The sequence below is a fragment of the Lissotriton vulgaris genome, chromosome 2_1 (genome assembly GCF_964263255.1).
Source record: "Lissotriton vulgaris chromosome 2_1, aLisVul1.2, whole genome shotgun sequence".
Classification (NCBI taxonomy): Eukaryota; Metazoa; Chordata; class Amphibia; order Caudata; family Salamandridae; genus Lissotriton; species Lissotriton vulgaris.
In genome coordinates, this window is record NC_141687.1 from 10,399,452 (window position 1) to 10,420,184 (window position 20,733).

The 20,733-nt window shown below is 41.9% G+C and overlaps 1 protein-coding gene across 1 annotated transcript in view; it reads left to right on the forward strand.

Moving 5' to 3' along the window:
* Positions 1 to 20,733, forward strand: part of LOC147729452 (uncharacterized) — a 53,837-nt gene that overhangs the window by 18,421 nt on the left and 14,683 nt on the right. The window contains exon 2 of the mRNA XM_086958431.1: positions 3,002 to 3,073. Within this exon, the coding sequence (XP_086814557.1) occupies positions 3,010 to 3,073 (64 nt within the window). The 5' untranslated portion in view covers positions 3,002 to 3,009. The remainder of the gene's footprint in view (positions 1 to 3,001; positions 3,074 to 20,733) is intronic.

Here is a 20,733-nt window from a genome sequence, read left to right on the forward strand (position 1 = left end):
CTCAATATGGAAGAGGTGGTAGCATTGTAGGTAGTGCAGGAGATTACAGACAGTGAGTATGGTATAAAAGAGATCAGAAACGGTGAGTATGAGGGATCGGGCATTGCAGATAATGAGTATGGGGTACAAGAGGTTAGGAAAAGTGAGTATGGTGTACAGGGGAGAATAGATACAGTGAGCATGGGATAGAAGGGAATTTAGACAGTGACTATGGATACAGAGAATTAGAGACAGCGAGTATCGGCTACAGGAGATTAGAGACAATGAGTATGGGGTATTTAACTCAATAAGGGAGAGATGGCAGCATTGGCGGTAGTGCAAGAGATTACAGATAGTGGCAATGGGATATAAGAGTTTAGAAACAGTGAGTAGGGGGTATTTAATCTGATAAAGAAGGCAAGGCAGCAATGCAGATAGTGCAGGAGATTATGGGCAGCCAGTATGGGGTTTAAGATATTAGAGGCAGTGAGCATGGGGTACAAGGGATCACAGGCAGTGAACATAAGGTATTTATCTCAATAAGAAAGTGATGGAAGACTTGGGTGCAGTACAGGGTATTAGGGAAAGTGAGTGTGTGGCATTTAACTCTCTTAGAAAAATATGTAATGTAATGTAATGTAAAAATTACTTCTAAAGCTCAACTAACACCTAGCGGTTTCTTGGTGCTCGAGCAGCAGGGAAAAGACAGTCCGCAAAGCAAGGGCATTAGTGATAAGCATTACAGAATAAGTGAGCTTTGAGAAGGGACCTGAAACGTGCATAGGGAGAGGCAGTTCTAACACTTAGAGGAAGATGGTACAGCCCAGCTTAAATTTACACCGCTCAGACACAGGGAGCCAATGGAGAGATTTTAACAGAGGGCTCACATGTTGATGCCTAGGTTGATGGTAAATGAGGCGTGCAGCCTGGTTCTGAAAGAGCTGCAGTCTCTTCACTAAATAGGACGGGATACATGCATATAGAGAATTGGCATAATCAATCCTCGAAATGACTAAAGCTAGCAGGACCAGGGTGAGGGCCTCAGTGGTCAAAAAGCGGGCAATCTTCTGAATTTTATGAAGCTGGAAGAAGCTCGACAAGCCTACAGCATTGATCTGGGGCTTCATCGTGAGAACATTACTGACGATGATTCCTAGACTTTTTGCTGAGTTGACAGTACTCGGGGGGGGGGAGACCTAGGCTCACAGGCCAAAAGGTAGATTTCCATGGGTTGGCAGCTCCCCCGACAAGCACCAATTCTGTCTTGTCGGGGTTGAGCTTGAGGTGATTAACCCCCATCCAGTCGCTGACGTGGCAGAGGGTAGACTGGAAGTTAAGGAGGAATATGTCAACATTAGATACAGGCCTGGGCACAGCACTCTGAACCAGAGTTTTTATTTTCCTAAACTCCCTGAGAAATAGATAAACAATACATATCCATGATTGTGAGTTTCAGACATCAAATAGGGGTTATTTAACTGCAAATAGATGTGACTGAGATAATGCAGACTCCCATAGAGTGAGCAGGAGGAACATACCTCTCTGCGCTACCAACAGCAGAAGGAGTAGCATGTATTTACCTTTCTGAGGGAGTGACTGCAGAGTGAGTAGGATGTATTCATCTCTTGGAAGGATTGATAGGAGATTTAATATGGGCAATGTCCCTCTTTGCATGAGCAACAGAAGATAAATGGATAGGCAAGAGATTCTCACAAAGTGAGTTGATGTATTCACCTCTCAGAGGGGTGACAGCGGAGACTGCAGGGCTATGGAGAGAGCAGGAGATTAAGTCACTGACATTTAACTCTGAGTGGAAGATATGCTAGCGGGAGGACTTGAGATTACAGCAAATAGTGGTGTTCCAGTGTATAGGGAACATATGTGTGAATTAGGAGTGATTGGCAAGGACATCTAAGCCATGCAAGAGTGAGTTACAAGTATGCAATATAGTATGTGACTGAGTGTTCAATTAACATAGTCAGCCCAGTCTTTACTTACAGTATCTGAGTCTATATGTAATATAATGTAAGTCTGACGCAGTTTTACATTCCAATTTAAATGCCAACAAGTGGATGCACCCAAGGGTCAGAGAGGGGGTCATTTAAAGACCACACAAGCTAACGTTGGCATTTACTCACTAATCAAACATGGGGCATTCACACCTTTTAGGGGTCTTACCTATACATACCCTACACTGACCTCAGATGATACCATTAATGAGCTTACAATGAGTTTACAGATGATTAATTTACTAGTATTTATAACTACTATTGCAATGGTATTGGCAGGTACAACATAGATAAGAACACAGGACCTGATTCACAGAATGAACTTAAGACTCAATCCTAAACTTACTACTATTTTGGTAGTCACAGAATGCACTTACTCATTTCGGTATTCACAGAAGGCACTTACTCATTTCGGTTTTCACAGAAGTTAGTAGTCCTAACTTTACTTTAGGACTCCTAAATGCCTTCTGTGAATACCGAAAGTCTTAAAATTAGGATTTCTATCAGTTTAGTAGTAGTAAAGTTAGGACTCCTAACTTTAGAAACCCTAAATGCTTTCTGTGAATACCAAAAGTCTTAAAATTAGGATTTTTCTCAATTTAGTAGTAGTAAAGTTAAAACTCCTAACGTTAGGACTCCTAAATGCCTTCTGTTAATACCGAAAATCTTAAATTTAGTATTTTTCTCAGTTTAGGAGTCCTAAAGTTAGGAGTCCTAACTTTACTACTACTAAATTTAGAAAAATCCTAACACAAGTGCATTCATGAACTGAAGCCTAGAAGCGGTGAAGCTCATCTTACACAGTGTACGTCCCACAGCGCTGGATATTCTCACCATTACCTGATGTGTTCAAGTGACTAGTATTGTGCAAAGTCAGGAGGGAAGTCTGCACCTTGATATCAATTATAACCACAATTATTACATCTATGACATTACAAATTGGCAGTGGCTAAAAAACAGTTGCAAACTATGACATTCTCACTAATATTGACAAAATGTACCCTCTCTTTCAGATTTTCAAATGTGGGGGTACATTGTGTTTCTGCTTCTTGCCCAGAGGGCATCTGCAGACTTGGGACCTTATGGTGAGTGCTGTTTGTCTTACAGGGTAATTATACTGTCTGATGATTTATACATGTACAGCTTTTAGTGCAAGAGAAAACACGAACTAAAGTGATGATCTAATGCATGTATGTATTTATTGTGGATTTTGTGCAGCAAAATTATATGGCCTCTTCAGGTCCTCTATAGGGCAACAGAAGAACCAGAAAGAGTATTTGATGCCTCTGGGAAGTACACATGCTGGTGTGACATAAGTTTGCATAAATAATGCAAAAAGAACACTCGATGGACAGAATGCAGAACAATGTCATACATTCACCCGAGTAAGGAGACCTGGGCCTAAATCCATGTTTTTTTTGCTCACCATGCTATTGGCGTCCTTCTTCGTGGAGAACGTTTGTGTAATTTATAGGTCCTTTTCACCCATACCAGTACCTTATAGATCTATCCTTTCCAGTCCTGAGCCGACCACCAGACTCATAGTGATCCCTGGAATCTCCCATGAAGAGCTCAAAAGACTGTGTGGAAAAATGAAGTCTGGCTCTCCTGCCGACCCCCTAAAACCCGCCCAATTTAGGGAGGCATCCACGCTTTTGTTGACTCCCCTCCGTCAGATAATAAATTCCTCCTTTCTGTCGGCTGTGAAACCAGCGAAGTGAAAACAGGTGTGGGTATCCCCTATTATCAAAAAGTAATGCTGGATCCTACCAAACCTGAGAATTTTAGGCCAATCTCCCTTCTCCCTTGGGTGGCTAAGGTAGCAGAGTCAGACGTTAATAGTACTCTTACCAGCTTTATGTGCTCCAATAACATTCTGGATGCCTCTCAGCATGGCTTCCGCTCTGGTCACAGCACAGAGACGGCGCTTCTAGCCATGACCGAACACCTGTGGACCATTCTTGACTCTGGTCAAACGGCGGCACTGATTCTACTGGATCTGAGTGCCACCTTTGACACGGTCTCGCACGGTGTTCTGTTACATCGTCTGGAAGAAGCAGGTGTCATGGGCCAGGCCTTGGAGTGGTTCAGATCCTTTCTAACTGGAAGATCCTTCCGGGTTTCCACTCACCCGTTTCTATCCCAGGAATGATCTATTGAGCAGGGGGTCCCTCGGGGCTCGGTGCTCAGTCCCACTTTGTTCAATCTCTATGTTCAGCCACTGGCTGCGGTCGCCAAGCAATGGGAACTTTCAATAGTCTCATATGTGGACAACACGTAGCTAGTGGTTGCCCTGGCAAATGATTCCCCTCAGTGCGCCTCCAGGTTTAAAAATGGCCTGATGACCGTGGCTAACTGGATGACCACTAATTACTTGCAGTTAAATGCGAGTAAGCCAGAGGTTCTGCTAGTGGGTAAAAAAGGCCAACTTCTGGGGTGAACAGTGGTGGCCGAATACACTAGGTCAAATCCCGGATCCCAAAACAGAAGTTAAAAATCTTGCGTTATAGATAGACTCCTCTCTCAGTCTCTGCACCCATACTGAAGAAACGGCAGCTATGTGTTTTGGGCTCCTACGGGGTCTCAATTTTTTGACCCTCCTACCCGCCAGCTAATAGTGCAATCGACTATCCTCTCTCACCTGGACTATGCTAGCTCCTTGCTGCTAGGGGCTAACCAGGCAGAGATCAGGAGAATGCAGCATATACAAAATGCGGCAGCGAGAACCCTGGTAGGACTTCCACGTTTCCATCTGATTGCCGATACTATTAGTAAACTTCCTTGGCTCCCTGTGGCAAAGCGGATCCAATTTAAAGCTCTTTTTCTCTCTTTTAAGATTCTAAAGCTCGCCACTCCACCGATGCTCTATACGCTACTGACCCTTTATGTTCCCCTGCGTGCACTGCGCTCTGAGGGTCGGCCCTTGGTAGCGGTTCCACGGATGAAACGTTCCCGGATGGGCGGCTGTTCGTTCCGCTACCTTGCTGCTAAACTATGGAACGCTTTGCTGTCCCAGATCCATGGCTTAGAGGACCTGCTGACTTTCAGAAAGGCCATTAAGACCCATCTCTTTCCTTTGAAGTAAGCTCCAGACAGCTGTTATGTTGAGTTTTGTTGTGCTTCCTGTTTGGGGCAGCCTGCCCTTCTTGTCTGTGATAGCGCCGGGAAGCCCCTTGGCTGGGGCAGCTGAACGCTATATAAAACCATATAACATAACATAACATTCCAGTTTGGACCCAGCCATATGAAAATCAGCCATGACCCTGCACCCAATGGGAACAGTCCAGCCCAAACTGCCAGGCCAGGTCCTCCCTGGACTAGAAACAAACATCCTAGGACTGGTTTTAGGCTTTTAGCCCTCATCAGCTAGGATAGTTTTACTCCAGTGGCATGGCGAGCACGGGACACCCGTCTAGGCATACCCGTCCCACTCAGGGTGACAAATGCAAAAAAAAATATTGGACAGAATGCATAACAATGTCACACATTCATCCCAGGACAGAGATATGGGCCTTAATTCATTGTACGGTCTGGACTGTCCCCATGAGGCACAGGGTCAAGACTTATTTGCAAAGGGCTGGGGTGGCAAAGTGGACAAAAGGCAATGTTTTTAACCCAGATCTTTTGACTGGGGGAGAATGTTTGCATTGTCAGCATTCCGCCCATAATTTGTTTGCTGTGACACTTAATGTTGCATAACAGCATTACAACATACTATAAGTACATACTACTGCACAGAATACATTATCTCACAATGACATAATATAACCTATTAGAATGTATAATATATCTATATACAGCTGTATTTATATACATATTCACTTAAAGAACAAACAAAGGTTGAAGTGATGTTATAGTTAGGTGAATATGTCAGTGGATTGTGCCTACACCATGCACTGCACACAACTTCACATATTGCACCACATCATTGATAGCATCACTGAGACAATCCCAGTTAAAATCATTGATGACATTTCTGATGACAGCTCTGGTGACATCATCCAAGGTTATTTTGTACACTTTGCGCTATAAATGGGCATAGCATTAGAGCTCCGAATGTGAGTGCAAAATAGCTTAGAAGAATATGAGGCCACATTAATGCCATCGGATGAACAACTCCCTTAACCCCTTCGGTGCTCATGACGAGCTGAGCTCGTCATGACCACACCCATTATCATTATGGCCCAGCACAGCAGAGGAATATCCTGCGCAGCCAAGGTGTTAAATGTGGAAAGAATGGGTTATCATCCATATTGCCCTGATATCATACACTTCACATTATTAATCAACCACAGGTATTGCACACAGTGCTCAATCGTTACTCTACTATTCAGAGAAATTCAAGTTTTTAAAAAATACTGCTCCAAAAGTAATGCCCTAAATGGAAAGCTTTAATCTGTATCAACCCCCTGGCAGTTACTGAACGTACATTGAGAAATTATGTTGTATGAGTGGAGAAGTGGGTACTGTAAACAATATTTACTATTTGGAGAGAGTTTTTACTGTACAAGACTGCAGGCAGTGAAACTCTCCTGAGAAATACACTAGATTACTAGAGATTATCTACTAAGAACAGTGAACATTTGGCAAAAAGGATCCTACTTGATAAAATAAACTATTTGTTAAAATAAGCACTACCTGAAGGTGCTAAAGATCATATACATATACACAACCTATCTTCTGGAGCAAAACAGGTCCTTCTGCATTGCATAATACCTGATGAACCCAGTTATAAGTTAAGTATAAATTCGCAAAATTAAATATTTCTGTCTAAACCTCAAGGCTGCTTAAAATACTTAAAAAACGTTTTTAAAATTACTGAAAAAACGTGTGTGAAACATAGTGAACACAAATTGTCAACTGTCACCTTCACACATTGTTATTCTTCAGTACAGACATATAAAAATACACAATAACTTTAACACCTTCCCTGCTCGGCACATTCCCCTGCTGTGCTGGGGGATGGGGGGGCGTCATGAGCATGCAAGGGGTTAAACAAACACCTTTGATGCATTAGGAGCACATATGTTTCGTAAACACATGCATGAGCTGCACCCAGGCTGTACAGAATTAGGTAGAAAAGTGCTATGGTAATTACCTGATGCTATGTAAACTATAAAAAACTAGCACACTTATTGGATGATGTCATCAAGTTCAAGTTCATTTTTTATTGTTTGATTACTGAAAATCTTACACTATAAAACCAGAATGTATAAAAAAAGAAGTAAAAACAGTAAGAGGTAAAAACATGAATAATTGATGCCTTATTTTTAAATAGTTGAACTTTGATGATATCAGTTTGATAACACTATTAACATATAAATATACATCATAAAATACATATTAATTTAAATCTGCTGGTCTAATTTTGATACAGTACTTATAAAAAACTTTACAAAGGCTGAGTTCAATCTTATATCGTCTGATTGTAAGCACTTTATCAAAGTTTGCCTGCAATTCCGAACTCCTCGTGCGTTAAAATGCCCTTTAAGAATGGTTTTTGTTACAGTTTTTAGTTCTGGGAATACACACAGCAAGTGGATAATGTTTTCATAAACGACTATGTGATGGTTCCTCTGTTCGTAGCCATGGCATAAGATGACATGTTGCGGGAATTCCACCAATACAAACTTTTATGAAAATGCGCTTGTGCTTTAGGGACCATAGGTTTCCAGGTATGGTTGTACTTTCACCTTTGGGAAACCATTTGTTAGTTGCCAAGCATGTTTTATTTTTACAAAAGAGTCTTTATCCCTAAGTTGTGATACATGTTTTGTTATATTATTGATAGATCTTTTGAATGATTCTGTTTTTATTGTCGTGTTCCAAATGGGAGTTGTTGAGTATTCATCAAGAGCAGCATGTAAATATTTTCAGGCGTATAATTTACTATTTATATGTATTTCCTGCCATAAAAGTTGGGAAATTTGATTTGCCTTATCATTTTTTATGCTGTACCATACTTTTAAAAATTTGCCTTTTCGTGCAAATGATTGGTTAGCTAATCCAAATTCCAATTTTATCTGTGCCGGAGGAATTTTGAGGAAGATGAAAGAGGGTTTTAAAAGTTTTTGTCCCCAATGATGCCATCAATTATGTAATTTGTGATGTCATCAGTGACGTCATAAATTATGTCAAATAACATTTTATGACTGATATAGCATGTCAGGTCATAAGTAGTGCATAGTGGAGGCACAAGCTCATCAAAAATACTTTATTCAGTTTCTTGAACATCAAAATATCTTAAATATGTTAAAAAACCTGAACATTCATACAACATTCTTACTGTAGATGTCAAGTGAATGACATTTTCATTAGAAATATTGCTCATCAATAAATATGGAGATAATCCTGCATGTACGTAACTGCCTATTCAAGTGCCCACATTAATCATTACAATTATCCCACATTCTGAAATGTGTAAAACTCATCTATACCATTTCATATCATAGAGATATTGCATTGAGTGCAGTAAGGTGCCATTTTGAAGATTGGACCAATAGTTAATAAGGTTTTATACATATGCTTCTGCCTACAATACATTAGTATTTCCAATTGCATTCTCGATTAATACATCAAGGAACATACAAAAAGAAAATACATAGTGCGAAGGTACTTGAAGCTGTGTCAATAAAAGAAGTGTACTGTAAGCATTGATTGATTGATAATGCTAACTAGGCTTCAGTGCCAGAGCTCTTTCCCTAAAAAAAGACACATATTAAATTGCAACCCAATTTCTCAAGGGCTTTAGAACCTGTGTAAGTCCCTGATGAATGGTTCCTCCGGCACCCAGCTGTATGCTGACTGCCACTGCAGGATGCATGAAAGGGGGCAAGCCCTTCTGAAAACACAACCATTCATACACCATGTCTGCAATGCCCAATTACACTGTTATTCATATCGTTAAGTCATCCCTATAGCCAGTCTTAGAGCCCTAAGGCAGGGCACATTATATTACATGTGAGGGCACCCCTGCACGATCAGATATGCCGCTGTGATGGCTAGTTGCATTGCTAGACATTACAAGAGAGCATGGAATAAATCTCAATTATTTGTACTAGACACTGCACATTATGAGCTACGTAATGGCATCACTGAACATGCTGGTGTTTGGTATCAAACATTATGTCTTGATAAATAAATACTGAAGACAGTATCTGATTTAGGAAATCATGCACCCAGTGGGAAACCTACTTGTCTACTAGTGTGGTGGCTGACTGGTATCATCAACCCTACCCTCACAGGCAAGCATTTGATCCTTGTAGGTGAGAGCACAGGCTCTCACAAGCCAGAATCAATGCCTGCTCTAGAGGAAGGAGTTCACACTTCCTCCAGCCGGATGACTAGTGATGTGCAACCATGGCTTCCCCAGTCCTGGGGAATTGTACCCCCGCCCAATGGCCCATTTGGTAACAGAGTAGGAGGAAATTAACTAGCCAGAAGGCGTGTCAAATATACAGTCCGGGCATAGCCACAACAAGGGCCCCCTGACATGGACACTTGGGGAAGGCTTTCATCATCTTTTTTTAATTAAACCAGGATTAGGCCCACTCCTCACAGGAAGTGAACATATTGCGGGATAGTCATTCCAGTTGTAAGCAGTACATTGGCTACTACCCCATGCTACTCTACCACTGAATATTCCTAAATACAGTATTTAGGGAGACCCCTAACACTGTGAACTCCAATTTGTCTCCTGGGAACCACAAGAAGGACAGAGAAGAGCTGAAGTCATGAGAACAGATGTCCTGCACCGAAATTAGCACCAAACCCTGCCTGGCTGCTTGCACTGCAACAATTACAACAATTACAAAGCTTGACTTGTCAAGAAGCTGAGCAGCCTCCTCAAACCCTTTGAGAACTGTTCTCCCCTTAAATAACCAAGCACCTTCTCCCTGTGGATGGACCACGTATAGCTACAGGCACCAACCACATTTGCTGGCCATTGGTCCCACCAAGGGTGCATCTCGCCTGGAAGACGTCTTCACTGCTCCAGAAGGTCAGTTTTGTCAGTTCCCTTGCCCATATCCATGCAAACTGACTGTGTCCCTTTGCCCCAGAGACTCTCAAGAGTTGAGCCCCCATTTGGCCTCTGCCAGACTTGCTCCCAAGTTCCCACTTGCAGCCATTCCTTACCAGATTCTTCTTCTATAGACCTTAACATGTAGTGCTCGAGGCTACCAATGCAATCAAAACCTCTGTACCTGCACTCAACAGGACAGGTAAACCCGCACAGCTGGACCCTTAACCACATTAAGACCTAGAAGGCATACCCCCAAATAGTTTAAGGGTATTCATCTGCAGTGTATGTTTCTCCAATAGCATAACATTGCTGTGTTTGAGGTACACACCTCAAAAAATATTTGATTACATTTTCTATGGCTTCAAGAATTGATAACTCACGGTTATTACCTGATTCTGATGTTCTTGGCATTAATATTTATATAGAAAGATGTGCTGTTTTTTTATATTGTCTTAGTTTTTCTACTTGAGTGTGTGTCTCATTCAGTTCACCCAACCCACCAGAGAGTCTACTGGCATCCCTCCCTCACAAGTCCTCTACAACAAACTCAGCACCTGCATCCAACACAAAATCAAGAACATTTACGATAACTTCAACAAAGACAGCCAACACACTGAAGCCTTATCAGCCACCTGACAGCCTGAAGCCAAAGATTGACAGCTAAACAGCCCTCACCACCGAAGACAATCCGCCCTGGGGCCCCCATGTACCTCTGCCCCAACACATCTTCAACAGAGCTGGCAGACACCATTGCACCAATGCTTCGCAACACCATCAACCACTGCCTAGCGAACGCCCCCTTCCCCGAAAACTGGAAGCACGCTGAGATCAACGCCTTCCTGAAGAAGCCCTCAGTAGATCCCACCAACCTCAAAAACTACAGACCCATCTCCCTGCTTCCATTCTCACCAAAAGTCATCAGGAAAGCAATCAACAGCCAACTCACCACCTTCATCGAAGAGCACAACATCCTCGATTCCTCCCAATCCGGCTTCAGATAAAAATCACAGTACAGAAACTGCACTCCTGGCCGCAACAGACAACATCCGCTCCCTCCAGGACAGAGGAGAAACAGTAGCCCTCATCCTTCTTGACCTCTCAGCGGCCTTCAACACAGTTTCAAACTGCACCCTACCATGCAGACTTCACAGCGACAAGGCCCTTGACTGGATCTACTCTTTCTTCTCCTGCAGAACGCTGGGGGTCAGACTCTGTCCTCTCTTCTCGGATCCTACACCAACCACTTGCGGAGTCCCCCAGTGCCTCCCTCAGCCCAATTCCATTCGACGTCTACATGGCTTTGCTTGCCCTCATCATCAGAACCGATGTACTGAACATTGTTTCACACGCAGATGACACCCAACTCATCCTCTCCCTATCCAATCAAACCAATGCAGTCAAATACAACTTTAAAGAAGGCATGGAAGCAGTCCCCAAATGGATGAAAAGCGGCTGCCTACAACTCAACACTGATAAAACATAAGTACTCATCATGGGCCCAAACCCCAATGCCTGGAACGACACCTGCTGGCCCCGATCCTCGGAAGACCGCCCACCCCCACAGACCACACACGCAACGTCGGCATCATCCTGGACTCCAAACTCAAAATGGACCTCCAGACCAACTCTGTCTTGTCCTCCTGCTTCCAAACCCTCTGCCTCCTATGTAAGACCTTCAAACCGATCCCCCTCAAGCACTGAAAGACCGTCACTCATGCCCTCGTCACCAGCAGACTTGACTACGGCAACACACTGTAGGTGGGAATAAACAAAAGCCTCACCCGGAAGCTCCAAAACATCCAGAATGCCACCACAAGACTGGTCCTCAACCTGCCAAGACACTGCCACATCTCCCAGCACCTGTGCACACACCATTGGCTCCCCATCAATGCTAAAATCGCTCTCAAGATTCTCACACAAAGCCCTCCACAACACATGACCAGCATACTTGAACAGCCTACTTGAATTTCATACAACCCAAAGGACCTTACGATCATCCTAGCTCTCCTACGTCATTGTTCCAAGAGCCAGGAAGACAAGATCAGGAGGCCGCTCCTTCTCCTTCCTCTTGGCCAGAGCCTGGAACCTTTTAGTGCTCCACCTCAGACAGACAACATCACTCCCCATCTTCACGAGAAACCTCTTCAATAGACGTCCTCCTTAATGGACTGGAACCTGCACCTCCCCTCCTTCCCAGCGCCTTGAGACTCTTACGGGTGAGTAGTCATGCTTAAAAAGCGCATGATTGATTGTGTGCACAACAGCTACTTAGAAATTACTGCTATGTAAACCAATTACGGGTGCATGTACTTTCTTGATGGGGTGCCCTTACATTGGTATAACCACATACAAAACAGCTTCCTACATAGTTCTAAATGTGATAGAAAATGACAGAATAGCAAGTAATTTATTTTTTTGTATTACATTTCTTTGAGGGATGTGTAAAGTGCATGGCTGTCACTAAAGGTTTCCCTCCACTGATCTTCTTACTGGACCTAACAAGCGCTCCACCAAGTGCAAAGAAAAGGATAGAAACTGCCAAGTTTAGATAGCTTTGCAAAGCCTGTGAGCGATTTTCAGGTTGTTAAAGAACGAGGAAGGGTATTCTGTAGAGGAGGTCTCAGAAAGGCAAATGATCAACCTCCTTGACGGGTCCTCTTAATTCTGGGGACCTTCTCTAGGTTCTCAAAACTGGAGTGGAGCAAACGGCTTGGTATGTGGCATGAGACCAACGAGCGCAGATACAGGGGTCCTGAGTTGTAAAGGTGTTTATGCAAAAAGCAAAGAGCTTTACGTTATATCTGAGATCAACAGGCAGCCAATGAAGAATGTGAAGCAAAGTGACAAAAGCAGTATATCTAGGATTGGGAAGGAGTGGACTGGCTCAATATTTTGAACCGTCTGAAGTTGTTACATTTGAAATTTTGCAACACCCAAGTAAAGGGCATTGCCATAATCCAATCTGGATTTATTTAGTTTTTAAAACAAACTATACATGTAACCCTGAGTGTGCCAATTGTTCCAATTTCAGGGAGAGATGATATTCAATTGGAGCTATTTGTGTACCTAATGGTACCATATTGCAAGTCAATAGCTTTTTAAAAACATTGTGTAAAAGCTTGCAGAATTGCTGCTATCCAGACTGCACATCAAAACTGCTGTCTACAAGAATTGTGAGACACAGTTCAAAATATCTTATTCTCATGCTATAAAGATGTAGCTGATGGCATTAAAATCAATACTGACAACACCAACTTTAAAGGTGGTCAGATATCAATATATAGGAAAGCTGCTGTTGCCATTGTTATTCATCATGGATGGTTGTTCACCTCTTGCCACTGCACAGACTACTTTAAAAATGCATGTGGCTAGACTGAATTTGAGGACACAAGTCTTACAATAAAGCGCATATTACCCTGGAAACTCCCAAAATGCCATCTGACGTCAAAGTTTGAGAGAACAATAATATTTACAAAAGTCTATGTGTATATAAACAGACAAAAAGCATTAAAGTTCATGTTCCTTCTCGTTTTGTGTCCTACTTAGGCTAACGATTAGGCCTGGGCAGTGAGCTCTGCTCCGTTCACAGAGTTTGAGTTTTCAACACTCCACGATACGCGGAGCACGAGGAGCTCTGCAAAAAGTTATGGTTGTGAGTGCGATCAAGTAAATTCAAAAGCTAGACCATCTCCTAGCAGGACTTCCCAACATGGGAGGTCACTGGGGGTTGTGGATGGTCACGACAGCTCGCATTGAGAAACCATCTGTTGTGGAAGCTGCTGCTTGAGTTGAAATGTACTCAAGTGGCTGACCGATGCAGCGCTCACTTGCACTGCACATGTCACGCCAAAAAAATCAACACATATAGCCCAACCTAACGCACTCCGTTGCCTGGGAAATCCGCCTAGTACGGCAGACTCTACCTAGGCCAAGTAACGACTATATAGTGATTTAGCTTTTTTTTTTAGTAAGGATGAAGTTGTTGTTAAATAAATTAATCAGTATTTTTGCCTATATTGGAAACATCTGACATCATTAATAGTAATGATATTCTCTTGTAAATTGAAAATCTAAATTACTGCTCCTGTCTGTGATGTCAAGAAACTATTTTTCTAAATGCCAATTTGATACATATAAGATATGTGGGTGTTTTTATTAATCTTATTGATTAGTTTTCTCCACAATTTATTGATGTATTGCATTTTAAAAAATTATTCAGATGATACACACCGTTAGTATTCTGTTGTGTATATATATATATATATATATATTCCACATAATATATCAGTGTTATATAGTCAGTGTTCATGCAATTTCTAAGAACAAAAAAAACCTTTTACTGAAGAATGTTAAATAGATTTATTATGTACATTATACACTTAAGATAAATGTATCAAAATTAGGCCAATGAGTTCTCATCTCTTCAATAAAGATCGCTAGTGCCAAAAAAGCCAGTCTCCTTCTACTTTCTTCTTTCTGCACACTGTACTATTCACATGCAAAAACAAAACAGTAGTGTACGTTTATAGTGCTCTCATTAATCACACTCCACTACAAACACATTTAAAATTGACTGTTACATTTCATACAACTATATATTACAATTATTTGGAGAAAGACATTAGAAGAGAAGTTACTCTCTCCACACACACTAGTACGGACACCCACAACCTTAAGAGGATGTGTTAATGATAACACAATATCTGTGTACATCCTTCTAGATATATCCAATATACTGGTAATATTTATTATCAGACACAGCACTGTCAATCCCCAGTCTTCTATGTACATCCATGATTGCACAGACAGTGTTCAAAACAGAGATAACAATTATTACCTCAATTGTAGTACATACAATCATTCCACTATGGAGAGTTTTTACAGGCGATTTCACTCTCTTTACATATTCTACTACAGCGATTCATCATTGTAGTAGAGAGCAGCACTTTTTCACCGCCCTATTGTGATTGATTAGCTCATAAAATGTGTGGCCCTACAGCTGCTCTGTCTTGAGGTGTACTGTTTATTCAATGCCCTCTCCTTAGTCATTGGCCGCTACATGTGGCTCAACGCGACAACGCTGGTTGAGGGTCAACAATATGTGATACAGTCTTCAGTAGCGGATTATAAGACTGGAAGCACACAGATATATTTCTTCTAATGCCCCACGATCCATGGCCATTATCCAACAAAAAGGCTTTACCCTTTAGAATATATCATGTTACATAGCATACCATTACTTCGCAGGGTTTTACTACAATGTTTTTACAACACAAATACCATTAATACGCAATATTTAGCTGTGTATGCTATACATTTAAACATGTAGTTTGATAATACATTTAAAAGTACTAAATATGCATATACTTTGCAGTATATTCTTAAGTATACATCTTCTATACATTTTTAACTGTTTACATTAACCTACACTACCCAAACACCACTACACCACTCTAAAACACTACCCTACACTACACAAACACCACAGCACTACCCTAAACACAAGCACACTACTCTACACTACATAACCACAACCCTATAACCTTAAATAAAACTCCCTGCACGAGCACTACCCTAAACCCAAACACACTACTCTACACTAGATAAACACAACCCTAAAACCTAAAAGACGACCCCGGCACGATCACTACCATAAACCCAAATACACTACTCTACACTACATAAACACAACCCTAAAACCTAAAAGACAAGCCCCGGCACAATCACTACCATAAACCCAAATACACTACTCTACACTACATAAAAACAACCCTAAATCCTAAAAGACAAGCCCCGGCACGATCACTACCCTAAACACAAGCACACTACTCTACACTACATAACCACAACCCTACAACCAAAAAGAAAACTCCCTGCACGAGCACTACCATAAACCCAAACACACTACTCTACACTAGATAAACACAACCCTAAAACCAAAAAGACGACCCTGGCACGATCACTACCATAAACCCAAATACACTACTCTACTACACTACATAAACACAACCCTAAAACCTAAAAGACAAGCCCCGGCACGATCACTACCATAAACCCAAATACACTACTCTACACTACATAAACACAACCCTAAAACCTAAAAGACAAGCCCCGGCACGATCACTACCCTAAACACAAGCACACTACTCTACACTACATAACCACAACCCTACAACCTAAAAGAAAACTCCCTGCACGAGCACTACCCTAAACCCAAACACACTACTCTACACTAGATAAAAACAACCCTAAAACCTAAAAGACGACCCCGGCACGATCACTACCCTAAACCCAAATACACTACTCTACACTACATAAACACAACCCTAAAACCTAAAAGACAAGCCCCAGCACGATCACTACCCTAAACACAAGCACACTACTCTACACTACATAACCACAACCCTACAACCTAAAAGAAAACTCCCTGCACGAGCACTACCCTAAACCCAAACACACTACTCTACAGTAGATAAACACAACCCTAAAACCTAAAAGACGACCCCGGCACGAGCACTACCCTAAACCCAAACACACTACTCTACACTACATAAACACAACCCTAAAACCTAAAAGACAAGCCCCAGCACGATCACTACCCTAAACACAAGCACACTACTCTACACTACATAACCAGAACCCTACAACCTAAAAGAAAACTCCCTGCACGAGCACTACCCTAAACCCAAACACACTACTCTACACTAGATAAACACAACCCTAAAACCTAAAAGACGACCCCGGCACGAGCACTACCCTAAACCCAAACACACTACTCTACACTAGATAAACACAACCCTAAAACCTAAAAGACGACCCCGGCACGATCACTACCATAAACCCAAATACACTACTCTACACTACATAAACACAACCCTAAAACCTAAAAGACAAGCCCCGGCACGATCACTACCATAAACCCAAATACACTACTCTACACTACATAACCACAACCCTATAACCTTAAAGAAAACTCCCTGCACGAGCACTACCCTAAACCCAAACACACTACTCTACACTAGATAAACACAACCCTAAAACCTAAAAGACGACCCCGGCACGATCACTACCATAAATCCAAATACACTACTCTACACTACATAAACACAACCCTAAAACCTAAAAGACAAGCCCCGGCACAATCACTACCATAAACCCAAATACACTACTCTACACTACATAAAAACAACCCTAAATCCTAAAAGACAAGCCCCGGCATGATCACTACCCTAAACACAAGCACACTACTCTACACTACATAACCACAACCCTACAACCAAAAAGAAAACTCCCTGCACGAGCACTACCATAAACCCAAACACACTACTCTACACTAGATAAACACAACCCTAAAACCTAAAAGACGACCCTGGCACGATCACTACCATAAACCCAAAAACACTACTCTACACTACATAAACACAACCCTAAAACCTAAAAGACAAGCCCCGGCACGATCACTACCATAAACCCAAATACACTACTCTACACTACATAAACACAACCCTAAAACCTAAAAGACAAGCCCCGGCACGATCACTACCCTAAACACAAGCACACTACTCTACACTACATAACCACAACCCTACAACCTAAAAGAAAACTCCCTGCACGAGCACTACCCTAAACCCAAACACACTACTCTACACTAGATAAAAACAACCCTAAAACCTAAAAGACGACCCCGGCACGATCACTACCCTAAACCCAAATACACTACTCTACACTACATAAACACAACCCTAAAACCTAAAAGACAAGCCCCAGCACGATCACTACCCTAAACACAAGCACGCTACTCTACACTACATAACCACAACCCTACAACCTAAAAGAAAACTCCCTGCACGAGCACTACCCTAAACCCAAACACACTACTCTACACTAGATAAACACAACCCTAAAACCTAAAAGACGACCCCGGCACGAGCACTACCCTAAACCCAAACACACTACTCTACACTACATAAACACAACCCTAAAACCTAAAAGACAAGCCCCAGCACGATCACTACCCTAAACACAAGCACACTACTCTACACTACATAACCAGAACCCTACAACCTAAAAGAAAACTCCCTGCACGAGCACTACCCTAAACCCAAACACACTACTCTACACTAGATAAACACAACCCTAAAACCTAAAAGACGACCCCGGCACGAGCACTACCCTAAACCCAAACACACTACTTTACACTAGATAAACACAACCCTAAAACCTAAAAGACGACCCCGGCACGATCACTATCATAAACCCAAATACACTACTCTACACTACATAAACACAACCCTAAAACCTAAAAGACAAGCCCCGGCACGATCACTACCATAAACCCAAATACACTACTCTACACTACATAAACACAACCCTAAAACCTAAAAGACAAGCCCCGGCACGATCACTACCCTAAACACAAGCACACTACTCTACACTACATAACCAGAACCCTACAACCTAAAAGAAAACTCCCTGCACGAGCACTACCCTAAACCCAAACACACTACTCTACACTAGATAGAAACAACCCTAAAACCTAAAAGACGACCCCGGCACGATCACTACCATAAACCCAAATACACTACTCTACACTACATAAACACAACCCTAAAACCTAAAAGACAAGCCCCGGCTCGATCACTACCATAAACCCAAATACACTACTCTACACTACATAAACACAACCCTAAAACCTAAAAGACAAGCCCCGGCACGATCACTAGCCTAAACCCCAACACACAACTCTACACTAGATAAACACAACTCTAAAACCTATAAAATAACCCCGAGCATGACCACTACCCTAAACCGAAATACACTACTCTACACTACATAAACAGAACACCGAAAACTAAAAAGACAAGCCCCTGCACAACCACAAAAACTAAATTGCCCTATTTATCTCTCTCTCCTCACTGTCCCTTGCTTCACTGTGATTCATCTCTTCTCCTGCTTCAGGCGTTGTCAGAGCTGCACGTCGTTGTTTGGAAATGGAAGTGCCTCATTTCCAAACAACAATGTGAATAGTCAGCAAAGTATATGACTTTGCTAAGTAACGGTATATGCAAAGAAGAATCATGCAAACTTAAAACATGCAAAGTAAAAGATGCTGCTAAGTAAAATATGTGTTTTAATGGTAAGTTGGTGTACTGGCCAACAAGTAGTGGTAGATTATCCTTTAACTCCACATTGAAAAGAATATGTTTATAATAGATGGTACATGTTTTCTGGTACGAAATTCTAATGTTTGTGTTTCTGTATATCCTCTTTGGATTGAGAACATTCTAACATATTTTAGTACAATCTTTTAATATACTTACTGGTGTTATGCCTTGGGTTATACCACTTGACAAAAATCTGTGTCCTTTGTGATAGTGCATTGTGTGTAATCTGCTCTTTATAATACTTGTTCAGGGCCTAGAACAACTGGTATAGTCATCCGTAGTAGGTAAGAAACCAGAGAGCAGAGAAATAGATCTCTTACCAAGCCCTGCACACACCCATCATGCAAAAGAAAGCCCTTACTGCAGAAAACAGTCCTTCTCCACAACCCACAGTGCACAGCTGATTTCTAAGAGTGAGCACTGTGTAGAGAGGCAAGCTCTTTCCTACATTCTAATATGTATACTAATTTCCTTAGAGTCATATTTTAGTTCAGAGCACCACTTGTTGACATTGAACTATATATACCTATCATTCAGGGGTAAATTAGAAGCGGAAAAACTAATCTGATAACACATCCTATTATCCTTACATATTTCTGAAGGGAGAGGGAATGTAGTTAGCAGTGCATACTTTTCTCATACACTGTCATACCAAGGCATTATTTTTGGAAGAAATTTGAATAGACAAGATTCCTCTTTTCTCCATCCTAGCATGTTTACCTTGGAAATAAAATCATAATTTATGTTTAAAACCCATAAAAATTCACTTAAACAACTACAATTCACCGTGAGGAAGGATGTCAGCAGAGAGGCCAATGTCCCTCGATATCTTACTCATGATAGGTATTACTCTTGGTATGTGTGTTAAAAATGTGAGCTCTCTCTCTTTGCACACATTACTACACACTCAGGTCTCCTTTGTGGGACTCTTGAAGTAGAGACCAGTGTATTTCTTGTCATCATACAAGGGACAGGTCTCAACAAAAGCTCAGTCCCTACCTGCATCCATCTCTGTAGAATTTGTGCTAGATGATAACTCAACAATTTTCTGCCACTTTGCTCAGCTAATTGTAAGAAAACAGACCTTTTTGCAGATGCCCCCTACCATTTTGGCACCAGTTGGACGACTAGATGCGTGGTTTCGTCTCTGACTGTGCACTGAAGCAAGCTAACCAGATTCCAGTGCCATTGCTCTCTCCCTAAAACTGATATATGTGAATTGGTAACCCTAATTGGCAAAGGACTTCAACTCCTGTATAAGTCACTAGTAAATGGAACCAGTGGCACCCAGGTTTATTGGTGTCAAAGGGGTCACCAGGGCATGAGGCACTATTTGTGCCACCTGGAGGGACCTGTGGCAGCAGGCCGGCCATTGCAGACTGCCGGGGAAGTGCAAACTGATCGAACTGGAATTTGTCCCCAACATTTGTGGCAAAGTCAATGCCCTATTTTTAATATATACTAGTCACCCCCAAAGAAGCCATCACACAGCATAAGACTCAGGGTGCATTATGCACGTACAAGCTTATATGTCAATATAGTGTCTTTTGCTATTAAA